Genomic DNA, 12,876 nt, shown 5'->3' on the forward strand with positions numbered 1-12,876 from the left:
AGATGTGGTTTGCTGAGTGGGGTGGTAGCCACTTTATCATGCCTGTGGCACGACCATTTTCACTTAGGAGAAACACTGGCAGGGGCAAGGTTTGCGCCTTAGTTTGTACTTGCAAAAACAGTCGAGAAGTGTGCCAAGAGAGTTTGCGGTATTGTTTTTATCTCTAATGTATTTGCAAAACCATATTGTATTCTTTGAATGCCAATTCTTTAAAAAGTTCAAGTAACTTAGTCAAGATGCTAAAATATTTGTTTTCAGAGTGGCAGTTACATCAACAGATGTAAAAGCCTTTCTGGCCAGCAAGCTGCCCTGACCTTCATGAAGTTTCAAAGCTGATGTGATCTTGAAATGCTTGCCTCTTTCTGCTTGCTTTGTCCTGAACCTAATCTACAGTCAGAACAAGTGTTCCTCTGTAAAAGACTTCCTTCTCCTCATTTGCTTTTGATTTCCCACAGTTGGGGCCATTTGTGAGCTCCTGAACTAACAAAGCAAAGTAACTCTCAAAGATGTTGTGTTCAAAATGGTAATTCAAAAGCTTACAAAAGCACAAAGGACTCAAGGCAGGAGGGAACCCAGCCTTGGGAAGTATCTCCAGGGCTGGTTCAACGCTGCCCCCCACAAACATGTTGCCTTCTGCAGGCTCTTCAAAGCTAAGTCTGGGTAGGTGCCAAAGCCCTGCTTTACAAAGGCTCATGGTAGAACAGTCCGTGGGGGTGAATTGTTGGGCAAGACCAATTAAGTCCTAAATTACTGGAATTCTGCTCTGCCCCTGCTGGCGTTTCTAAAACATATTTAAAACATCTTTTCCAGGGGAGCAGTCCCTCGCGTTTTTCTCAAATGTGTGAATTTTATTTTGGATGTATGAGTAGAAAACTTATATCACACTTGCTTCCCGTATAGAAATGTGAGTCGTATTTGCTCCTTAGTCTCTATTATATCTATCTGGTTCTTCAATGGAGAACAATGTTAACATAGAAATGTGAGTCGTATTTGCTCCTTAGTCTCTATCATATCTGGTTCTTCAATGGAGAACAACGTTGACGGATGTGGCTAAAGTCACAAGAGCAAGGTCGGATTCAATTCTCATTTCTACAGAGCCAGTTCTGTATTCATTCATGATTGTTCTCATGTGCACTTATGTTACATATACATTAAGAATAAATTTACACTGTATATACGTTAACACATGTGTATAACTCTCACGTTTTTTTGCTATAGAGAAACACTAACTCATGAAACAGATAACTGGCATAGCTATTCTCATCTCAAGAACATTAATCAAGAAACTATTTTAATAGAAAGTTCCCCGCTACTTTGAAAATGGGAATCTATTTTCAAAAATTGATTTTCATTAGGTGCCAGCATAGATCTATTACATATACTGAAACTTTATCATTTTTCTTTTCTTATTTTCTTTTAAGGAGGTCTCATATGGTATTTTATCAATATGCAGCTGGCTCTCTTCGGCTGGGTCTTAATCTAACTAAACGCCAGAGGAACATTTGGGCCAGCGCTGTCTTCATGTTAGAGGCAAATGACACTAACATGGACATAAGAGAACTCTAGGTGGGAGGAGAGCTTTATGAGACGTCTCCTGAGCTAACAAACATCTTTAGAAAAAAAAATCATTCTCTTTTCTGCCATCTGAAACATATGTGGATGAAGAAAAGGATCAAGACAGATGACACATCTTCACGGTAAAGTCTGTTCTAAGTGAGCAGGGCAGTGAGGGACTCTAAGCAGCCTTAGTGATGGGATCCACAGGGTGGGGTTCAAGTCTAGGTTTGGGAATCTGGTCATAGCTCTTCCTCACTCCCACTCCAGTCATTGCAGGCCACACTCAAGTAGCTGCTTATTAAAGCTGGAGAGTTTTGGAGGATATGGAAGGAGATGTTTAATGTCAGGCTTGGTTGTAGAGCCACAATTATGAGCTTGCTCTTCTAGCTTTACAAACGCAAAGTGTGCCTGAATAAGAAAAGCATATTAAAAATCGCAAACTCTTTAGTAAAAGGTGAAATATTTATACAATCTGGAGAAGGGTAGAATGGGAGAGGGGAGGAAGGAAGGAGAATGGGAGAGAATGTGTAGCTCAATAAAAACAAACAAACAAATCACAAAATCACATATCTCAAGTCCCTGAAACAAATCAACATAGCTTTTAAATTACTATTTGGCCAAGACTATCTCTGTTTTCCTTCACATATAACAATAAAGGTCTCTCATGTAATTTATAGCTATCAGGTATATTTCAATTTAAAGTTGAGTATCAGATTGTCTTAATAAAATCTGTATGTGTTCAGCATGTGAGAGCTCCAAGAACCTTCTCATCTTCAGTATTGCAACAATCTGTGAAGTACGTAGGATTCTTTCACAGCGAGGAAGACTGAGTCTTAGAGTAAATGAGCTGCCTTCCATGGGAATACACACAAGTCAAGTTCCAACTTGGACTCATGCCACCCAATTCTGAGTCAAAACTTTTTCACTGTACAACATACTTTCCCTACTGGATGAAGTTGTATATTTTGTAGCCATAAACATATAAAGGGATGTTTTATGAATAGCATGTTTTTGCAATGGAAGGAATGGGCTTATATCTCTTTCCTGTGAACCCAGGCAGCCATTTAACCAGTCTGGGCCTCGATTTCCCCCTGAAAAAGAATGATGATAACTGCAGATTCACCTTTCCCAAGGTTACTGGGAAATAGACATTCTTAATGAGACTTGTTGAGTCTCACTATGCAAACGACAAGTTTTATATACTTGTGTGCCTTTTTATCCACGAACCTTTGGAGGAGCCATGTTCTACACTGTTTTGCATTTTTCTATGAAGATGCAGTAGCTCTGACTGATTTGGCAGATGTACAGAGAATATTAATCTTCATCATGGACTGTCCTTAGCAACATAAGTTCTTGGGGTTGAAACTATGCTAAGAGGAGGCTGGACCTAGGATAGCAAGGAGATAGTCTGAAGGTTACAGGTATCGTGTCTCCTAGGAGACCAACTTAAATAGGTGTGCTTCTTGTAACTCCTGCCTTAGAACAGACTCTGAAGGCTTAATGTTGCCTTTGAGAGCTGGCACAGTGCAGTGGCTGAAAGAGCAGGCTCTGGTATCTGCCTGTGATGGTCTGAGTTCAAGTTCTCCTCAAACCACTTGACATGCATTGGGCCTTTGACCTAAATAGTAAAACGTAAATTCCAGTAGTGAATGGGTTTCATATTTCTGGCACAAAACATCATTACCAGCTTAGATAAATTAGGTATTAAAATAACACCTAATATTATTATTATCTCATAGTTGCAAATACTGAAGTCAAGGCCAAACTCAAAGGATTGACATAGATACATTCTTTTTTAAATATTCTCTTTTCTCTTTCAGGCTCAATGTAGTGCCATCTGGTTATAGGACTGAGGTCCTTGTTTACTTGCTGGGTCCCCAACATCTTGTGGCCACCTATATATTCAAATTGTCTCGGATCTGCCTTGCACTGGATTTTCTGTCTTCTCCCTTTTCTTTCTTTCCAATTTCAGCTGAGAAAAGTTGGCAGTCATGTCTTTGTTAGTAGATAGGTCCTATGTGGAGACCTTTGATCTTAATTATATCTCTTATATCTCTAAGTCTCTTCTGCCGAGTAAAGTAATACAGCGAAATTCTAAAGTGAACATCTAGAGTATGAATATTTTTGGAGGGGAGGTAGGATATACCAATTCTGCCTGTAATGAGTATTTCAGTACCTGTTTTACAAAGTCATTATGAAAGTTGAGGGATCTACCCATCTTTATCTAGTGGAAGCCAATTTAAGTAGCCTCTGGTCCCCCTTTAAATGACTCCGTGAATCTGTAGTAGGATAATGTGACTGACACTCTTGCCCTAAGTTGTGGTTAGCTATCTCTACAAAGCATCTTAGCTCTTTTCTAATGCAAATAACAGTGTATTGTCTGGGAACCAGGGCTGGGATCCATTTAAACTTCTATAATTCCACTTAGGTTGGAGTAGATGGTGACTTCTTGTTGGTGATTTATTCCATTCTCCGTGTGCCCCCCCCCCCAACTCCCTGTATACTTCCCAGTCCTGGTGCTTTCGACTCCCAGGGCTCCTGAGATTCTTCATCTTTACCTGAAGCAAACAGTCCAGAGACAGCTTCCCTCTTTCCTCCTTCCCCTTCAATGCAGACTCCTTACTCATCTCTGGCTTTCTAAGATGACATGGGAATCACTTCCATACTGTGTTGTAATATGAAAAGGACAACAACATCCTTTGTCAAATCCCGCACAGTTTCATGCAGAAGTCTTTGTCCACCTCATCAGGTGGCTTCTGCACATGCGGGGATGCTTTGGTTTCCTGTTTTGTTCTTTGGTATCTTTGTAATGTGAAATGCCTAGGTCCCTTTACAGCTGCACTCAGCCTGGCCAATCTCCAGAATGAAGGGATATTTTTGTAGCCTCAGATTCTGTAGCTCGGAGGCACAAGAATCTGTGAGAGTCAGAAGAGCAGGATGAGACTGAAGACGAAGTGAGGTTTCATGTTGACACTGAATCCCTGAGGCTCTGATTTATTTGATACAGGTGAAGTAAAATTCACCATGTTGTTTATGGCTGCTGAGAAGCCCATGTCCCACTGTGTTTTACGATCTCATGTGAACAACGGAGAGATAAATCACCCATGGAGTTCTAACAGGTGTCTTGTAAACTCCAGGACATAAACATTACATGGAGAAAGGTATCCGTTTGGTGGTAGAGTTGCTGCGTTTTTTAGGGTAATAGATTTGAGTGTATTTTAGCAGTTCCTAAAAGAGTCTAGAATGCTCTGTTTATTTCCAAAACATTCTATTGTTCACATATGCCTGACGCTGTTGCAGAGAACTATTCCTGCTGCCATGTTCAGGGAAGTCTGGGCTAATCAGCTCTGGTAAACAGGTTCAACACTGCCACGGCCTTTTGATGGCTACAGTCTTGACGAGGACACAGTGCATGCTTGGAAACTGAGTTCTCATTCCTAAAGGGCGTGGTTCCTGAGAACAGCATGAAGTGGATTTTTTTTGTTTGTTTGTTTTTTTTACAAGAAAAATCTCATGATGTCCTTTATTAACCTCTTTAGTTTGCTCTTGCTAAGAGGACCTACAAGTTCACCCCAATTCTCAGGCTGCTTGTGAATGTTCTGGATTTAAGTCTAAATGTATAAAAGCTTGGAAAAGCAGTGTTTCAGACAAATTCTCCTTTAAAGGTCTCATTCAAAGACTTGCAATTCCATATTATTTTAGTGAGTGTAGATTAGACATTTGGCCTTAAAACTACATTACTAGCTTAGTGTGGTGGAGTGTGCCTTAGTGCCACAGACTCCGTGACCTGAGGCTGAAGGATCGCTTCAGCTTAGGAGTTTGAGACCAATATGAGCAATGCAGTGAGACCCTGTCCGAAACAACAAACAATTAAAACTATACCACTGTGACCTTAAGCACCTTAGTTCCCTGCTTATGGCATGGACTGAAGAAATAGTTATGAAATAAAAGCTACTAAATTGTTGCTCATCTTATCCTAGTGGAATTCTAAATGTCTTTCTACTAACTTTTTCATCGCCATTGCTAACATGAATGCTTTGTGCCTCAGAGATCTAGCGTACCTTCTAGATAGATCCTGCTGGATATGTAGAATCTATTTATTCATTCATTCATTCTGAAACTATTTAATGAATTATACATTTAGATACACTGAATACTGCTTTATTCCACTGGTTTTAAAACCCAGCGGAAAGTCTGGAAATGAATAGGATTCCATGCTTACTTTTATTTTACTAGAATATGCTTTGGATTTTTAATTAGCACAGAAGAGCTGGCTGTGGTTGGCTATGATAAGAAACCACTAATTTTTTTAAAAAAATTAGTTCAAGTTCCCATTTCAAATGAGTAGTATTAACAACATAGCAATACTGCTCTTGGATTGTTTGGCATGGATCTTCTAGCATACTCTTCTACTGCCTAGTTCCCGTGGAATCTCAGTCAGGGGCCTCATTTATGTGTCTAGCTTTGAGTTTCAAAAAATGCCAAGGATTGGTGTGGTTTTAAATAGGAAGAATACATAATTTGTTGTCCCAATTGGGTCAATTATCAGATACTATGGGGTGCTATTAACACATATTTTGGGTTAAGAGGTGTAAGTGGGACTCTCTAAGGCAAACAGGGTCCTGTGGTCACCTGATACACAGGAAGGGACCGAAGTGATAGTCAGGAGCAGTCACACACTGGCTATCTATATGCGAGTCTTTTCCATGTTAAAAGACATATTAAAATGGAAAGCAAACGGTCACTTGGAATAAACCCATTGTCCCCTCAACTTCTACTACTCTTTGATTCCAAGGAAACAGTCATGTGGCATTTTTTTTTGCAGCATCTACAGACCAAGAGACGGTTGTCTGGACAAGCATATGAATTCTCCTTCCTCCAGCTTTCAAATTTCCTGGTTACAAAAGTGTAAATCGTATTTAAAATAAATCATCACTTGCTTGCTTCTAGCTTTTACTAGCTTTACTCACTACCTAAATGTGTTGAGAAGAATTCTGCATATCCATCTGGGTCCAGTCGAGAGCATGGTCCAGATCAATCATTCATGTCTGCTGTTGTTGTGGGGACAACAAAGGTAAGCAGGGAGAAAGAGCGGAGCTGCAGTGTGTGCCATATGGGGCTGGGCTTATGGTTCTCAATAACACGACAGAAATCTTATGTTTACAGTAATTTCACTGTGTTCAGAGCTAGCACTGGGTCAGTCTCCCTTGGGAAGAAGTTCAGAGGTGTTCTGAGTCAGACGGTAACTCGGAAGTTTTCTTCTAACTCTCAATGTCTCTCCTTGGCACTCAAGAAGCAGAGGAAAAGCTCCTCGATCCCAGCTGTATGGTAACATCAGCAGGGATTCCAGCTGGCATGACTTTGGCCCTGCTCTCACCATGCTCCAGGTCAGAGGGTACGAGGTGCAGCCAGGACAGAGAACCCCTAACACAGAGACTACCGTGGATACCCAGGCCTCAGTCCTGTCCTTTATTGAGGCTGTTTGACCTTGGCTAGGCGACTTACATATCAGGACAGAATTTAACACGGGCTCCTTGGTACCTCTAACTTAAATTTCAGTGATTGAAGAAATGAGGAGGGGAAGAATCTCATGCTGTGCAAACACCGACAACATAGACGGGCTCTTTGCAAGTTGACTGTTGTCAACAACAACAGTCCACAGTAAATGACCAGGAAACACCACTCTTTCATGAGCAAACAGCCGCAGTCATCTTGAAAGAGACAGCAAATAATTCTACAAGGTCACTGCTAGACCCTTTTGTCCCAGTTGTTCCCTAACAACTCTCTGAACACTAAACATCCATGGGCATAATTTATTACTCCCTGGATCTCCTTTTCATTGCTTCCATTTCTCTCTTTAGCAGCTCTTTTCACATTCTTACTACCAGTAACTCAACAGCTTACCTGAGTGACAGCAACATTGGTTCCATCGGTGACTTCCACGCTCATGTTGTAGACCGACCTTTGCTCTGCATCCAGAGGTTTTGCAATGACAATTGTCCCAACACCCTTCTCTGCATCAAAAGAGCTGTCAAAATTCCCCCCTGATGATTTCACAGAAACAACATGAAATTAGCACATCTGAGAAGGTATTAAGTGTCTGGAGGCATATATCTTTACAGGGTGTTTTTATGTAAATACATTTTCTGGCAGGCATCCCTATAACTCAATTTCATAAATCATAATGGGACCTTACTATTTCTAACTTTATTAGTATTTCAAAAGCCATACTCTATACGCATAACAAAGAACCCCAAAACCAATGAATTGTAAATAAAAACGTCAGCATTAATGTAAGACTCCATAAAATACTGAGAAAGCTAACAGCCCTTCAACCCCTCTCAGCTACCATGCTGCAAACTTCAAAAATTCTTTAACTCTTTCTCCAGTAGAATACATTCTCAGTAAAAAAACTATTCCAATTACAATGAACACAAATGAGTTGATACTTTCAGGTCTATTCTAGGATTGTTGGTAAACATTTGGCTGGTTGGATTCAGAGTCCCTCAATTAAATGTCAGAAATAACTTTATGAATAGAGCAAGATGAGAAAATTTTTAAGAAATGAATTTCATATGAAAAAGAGTCCCTCTGAACATTGGGACATTCAGAGAAATGTTTTTGGCATCTTGGCAGTATAAATTAATTTCTACCGTGTTCTGTTGGTTTCACAGAAACAACATGAAATCATAAAATCAGAGGGGTATCACATGGATATTATATTGCTGATATAACACCAGTGTACTTATAAGGCAATTTACAAAGGTTTAGAAAAAAATTGTCTTTTGTCCTTTTGTCTTGAAAGACATACTTGAGATGGTTAGAATTGGGATCATTTTATCTCTGAACAGAAGTGTCACTTACAAATGTCCCCAAATTAGAGACCTTTTTAAGGAAGAGAAAGGAGAGCGGTCTAAGTGTTGGAACAATTTTAATTAAATGTCAGTGTACGTTCACGAGTGCTATTTATTTTTGTCGGAAATTGCATGTGTGAAATACTTTTGATTTCAGATGGTAATTTTATTTAACTTTAGTATGTAGGGCAATGCATTTATTGAATTTCATATTTTAGAAAAGAGAAGGTTGGCTTTTTTTACTTCCTACAGTCTTGGGATTTTATTTTTCTGGTCATTTAACAACACATTTTCATGATAGTACAATATTAAGTAGGCAGATGAGTGAAGGGGGTAAAGAGACACACCTGAATTACTGAAATTTGTGCTACAGTGAAAAATAAACAATACGGTTTTCTTTCTAAAAATGTAGGCATGTATAATCTAAGTACCAACTGCTTGCAGCTACCATGTTCACATAGGATTCTTTAATTACTGGAGAGAATATAATTGCCTTTGACATTTAATTAAATCTGTAGAGATATGGGGGTACCAGAGAGTTGCTTAGAGATGATATATGTTCCCAAAAGTTTCATCTAGAAGAATCATCTTCCAATTACTGTCGTTAGTTGATTTACCGAGAAGCACTAGAAGCTAACTCCAAAGAAGAGTTTTGAGGACTTGGAAGAGGGGGTTCCTAGCCTGAGAGGAGAAGCGGGTCTTAGTGCGTGACTTCTTGTTGAAGGCAATGCTTTCTTGATTCGCTCATGGAATAACACAGAAAGCTGATCTGGATGATGGGCAACCCCAGCCATCTTAAGTAGCAAGGCTGATCATTTACCTCCAAGACGTAAATGCTGGGGGAAAACACAAAAAAAAAAAAAAAAAAAAAACACCTTGCCATGGAAACCCTCAAGGAAAGATAATACCAACCTCCAAAGCCATGAGAGAAAGACAAGGCTACAGCTTCTCAAGCTCCTTCTGGAGGATATTAACTCCTGGTCTCAGTCACAGCTCAGTTAACAGTAGACGATCTGCCCCCATCCCTGGGGCTGTTCACTTTCCTAAAGATGAAGACTGAGAGTTTTGTTTAAACTGCGGTTGTTTTGGAGGAATAGTGGTCATACCCCTGCGCCGGCTACTTAGGAGAGTCACACATTTGAGAGTCAAAAGAAGAGAATTGTGCAAATTATATCTCATCCGGAAAATGAATGAAAACGGAGCTGAGAGGCAAGAGGAGCAAAGGAGTCCAGTTTCCCTTCTTGCTTTCCCTGACTGTGGCCCTTCAGAGTCTGTGCAAAATACACTCTCGCCCTACCTGCTTAGAGGTATAACATTTGAGGAGTTAAGTGTTTTTATGTAGATTATATGTGTTTTCATAATTTCTGCTCTTGTTAATATTTTGGCAACTTTCGCAAGTTTGTTTTTATAATCCTCTTGTTTCCTCTTTGCACGCATATGCCATGTTTGCATTTGTTTCTTTCATTGGTTCCTGCAGTTTAAATACTCCTGATGACATATGTTTGATGCCATAGAAGAGACAGATCATTAGCATCCTTGGTATATTTTCCCATCCACCAATGTGGCCAGCACGCTATAATACTCATCTCTAGGACATTTGCTCCTAATTAAGCCAAGATTTCATTTAAATCAAGATCTTTCAAAGTTTCCAAATTAATTTCTGACAAGGGACCTAGAATCTAGACCAGCAGTTCACCACCAACCCGCACACAATTTAATAACCTACACTTAAGCATCCTGTTTCCTAAGCGACTCCAGGCCTTTCCCCCGGGTCTTGTTTTTTCCAAGCTCCATTTTAGCCTGAAAGGTGATTTCAATTTTGTGAGAAAACAAGTCCAAATCATCTGGGGTGAGGCCATTAATCAATACGAGGAGTCGGTCTTCACTAGCAGCATTCCGTTTAGGTAAGATGTGCTTCCTCAGAGCCAGTAACAGAACATGCAAAGCCAGAGTGTGCTGGGTGCAGCAGCATGAGGCCAAAGAAAAAGTGGGCAGAAAAGGACACTGCAGAGCTGGCCCGAGTCCCAGCCAAGTGGGGTTCAGAAATGTCACAGCCTGTGCGTTGCTGCGGGGGTGTGCGGCAGGGGTAGTTAAAAGCGAGGTGGTGAACAGCCCACATGACAATAATTCACTTTAGGGACATTTCCCTTGAGCCATTGTTGATCAAGGCAGGTGTCATAGAGTAAAGACAGAGCTGAAGAGGCATACTGAATTTCTGTTATAATATTCTAAAATTTGATGTATCAAGGAGGTGCCCTGGAAAGACTCTAGAAATGGGACATGGATAAAACACTTGGAGCCAGCATCTACCTCTCAGTTAGCTGGGGTATAACTGAATTGAGCTCTTTTGTAAAGGCGGGTATCCCATTTGAAATTTGAGATTTATGGATCACATCATCTCTCCATCTCCAAAGGTAGGGCACACCGGACAGAGGGAAAAGTGCCTGCCGGTGCCATCTCTGCACAAAGAGACCCAGTGATTAAAAAGGGCTCAGTTTCCAGGTTCTTCCTCTAGGAAATAACTCCGCTCTTGCACGTGTAATTATAAAAATACCAACCCAAATCTAGTAGTCACCCAGGGAGAGGTGTGACTGAGGAGCTTCCAAAATCCTGAGCAACTGCATCTCAATGAATGGAGGGAGCCGTGCACAAGCTGTTCGTTCAGTTCAGCATGTACACCCGATTGAAGGAGAGATAGTCGGTGCCAGTTACGGTGTGATTATGAATAAATTTCTGCCTTGGAATGAAGCAAGTGCACAGCAGGCTGATCTTTAAATGGCGGGCTGGAGCTGAGGGCAGGAAAGAGTGGCAGGAAGAGGGAAAGAGACCTAGAATTTACTCCAAGGTTCCTTTTCTTAAAATAATTAGTATGTGAAGTATTTTTAGACTTTTATTATTTTGCTAAAATTTCCTCAGATATGATTCCATAAATGACACTGTTGCTATGGAGAAAATAGAGTCCTGCTTGTGATGAAGTTGGAGCAAGAAGGTAGAATGGGAGAGATGAAGTGTTTGATGTCCACTGACTAGCTGCACAGAGTTTACCCCGATGGAGGAGCAGATGAGTTAGAAGTAGATGTGGCTGCCTGGTTAGGGTGGACCTCGGGGTGCCCAAGCTCTGAGGTGTGTCTAACCTCATGTGGCAGAAGACAGCTATGATTATCAGCAAGGCCGTGACTGGTCTTTTCTAACAAGGTTTTTCAATGAGGACAAGGGCTTGCTTTATCTCGATGAAGTCTAGTTTATCAGTTCATCTTGTTAATATTTTTTTATTCTTTACTTCCTTTGGGGGGGGCTGCCACCCAGCTCCCAAATAAATCACAGGTACAAAAAATTAGAGACTTATTTAAAACTCAAAATTTCTTTTCTTTCTTTTTTTTAACATTTAGCAGAGTAATTGTAGTTCTCAAGCATGAACTGGAGAATTATATTATGTGTCAATTTCACAAGGTTGGCCACACCTGGCTGAGGATGAAGCTACTACCAGAGCTCTGGGGGAGAGTGGCTCTCCTTCCTGACCGGAATCTGCATCCTCTGTAGCTGCGCAGGAGACAGGCTACAAAAGGACAGGTGTAACTTGAGACTGCAACAGCCAAGGATTCCAAGTCACAGAGATCTACAACCCACTGAGGACCAAGCTAGCCTTCGTCTATCAACACAGAAGGATGGTTGAGAGGCCAGCACAGAGGGCTGGCCCTCAGAGATTCCTGTTAATATTGGCTTTCTCCTTCCTGCCATTGGGTGAGGCAAGTCAGGTGATTCATGTGCTATCTGTATGCAAGGTAAAGCGTCTATTTGATTCAGGTAAAAGCCAAAAACTGGAGATCAGCATGCCTCAATTCTTAGTGCAGAGTTGTTAATGATGGCGGCCTTTACAATTCAAATATTTGCCATCAGGATGAGATTCTGGGGCGAGCTGAGAACCAGATTGTCTGCACATTGGAGGGTATGTAAATTAAGGGAAGGCTGAGGGGAAGTCGGAGCCTCCTGAGAAGTGTGAAGATATATGACAAAGCCACAAAGGATTGTGGGTTATTTTTGTTCCCTTCATTTTCTTTCCCTCTTAACAAGGAGAGGGAGCATGCTGTGTGTTGGGCTGTTCCAATCCACAACAGCTGAACTTTATTATGTTTCCTTTTAATTGCAGCTCTCTTAGCTTGGTTATAAGTAGGGCTTATTTCTGAGAGCTGAGGAGAGTCTCTCGCTACAGAAAAAGCTGTCTCTTTGGAGTCAAGAGAATGCAAGCGTCTAGGCGTGGGGACAAAGTGCTGCTCCCATGGAGTTTCTGTGACTTGGGGATCTGGTAGGAGGCAAGGAAAGTCATGGAAGTCTGGAAATGTGCAGGTGAAAGCAGGCTGTCAAGGGGAAGGGGAGACTAAAGCATTTTTGTCGTTTGACTGAATGAGGATTTGCCACGCTGAGCAGTTTAAAGCGGTACATGCCAGATCAGGATGGTGTTTCCTCG

General features: G+C 41.0%; 1 protein-coding gene across 5 annotated transcripts in view; it reads right to left on the minus strand.

Moving 5' to 3' along the window:
• The window catches only part of Fat3 (FAT atypical cadherin 3), a 593,378-nt gene that overhangs the window by 104,445 nt on the left and 476,057 nt on the right, over positions 1–12,876 (minus strand). For all 5 annotated transcript variants that reach the window (XM_026779396.1, XM_026779394.1, XM_026779395.1 and 2 more), the window contains one exon: positions 7,462–7,601. In XM_026779396.1, the coding sequence (XP_026635197.1) occupies positions 7,462–7,601 (140 nt within the window). The remainder of the gene's footprint in view (positions 1–7,461; positions 7,602–12,876) is intronic.

The sequence above is a fragment of the Microtus ochrogaster genome, chromosome 5 (assembly GCF_000317375.1).
Source record: "Microtus ochrogaster isolate Prairie Vole_2 chromosome 5, MicOch1.0, whole genome shotgun sequence".
NCBI classification, from domain to species: domain Eukaryota; kingdom Metazoa; phylum Chordata; class Mammalia; order Rodentia; family Cricetidae; genus Microtus; species Microtus ochrogaster.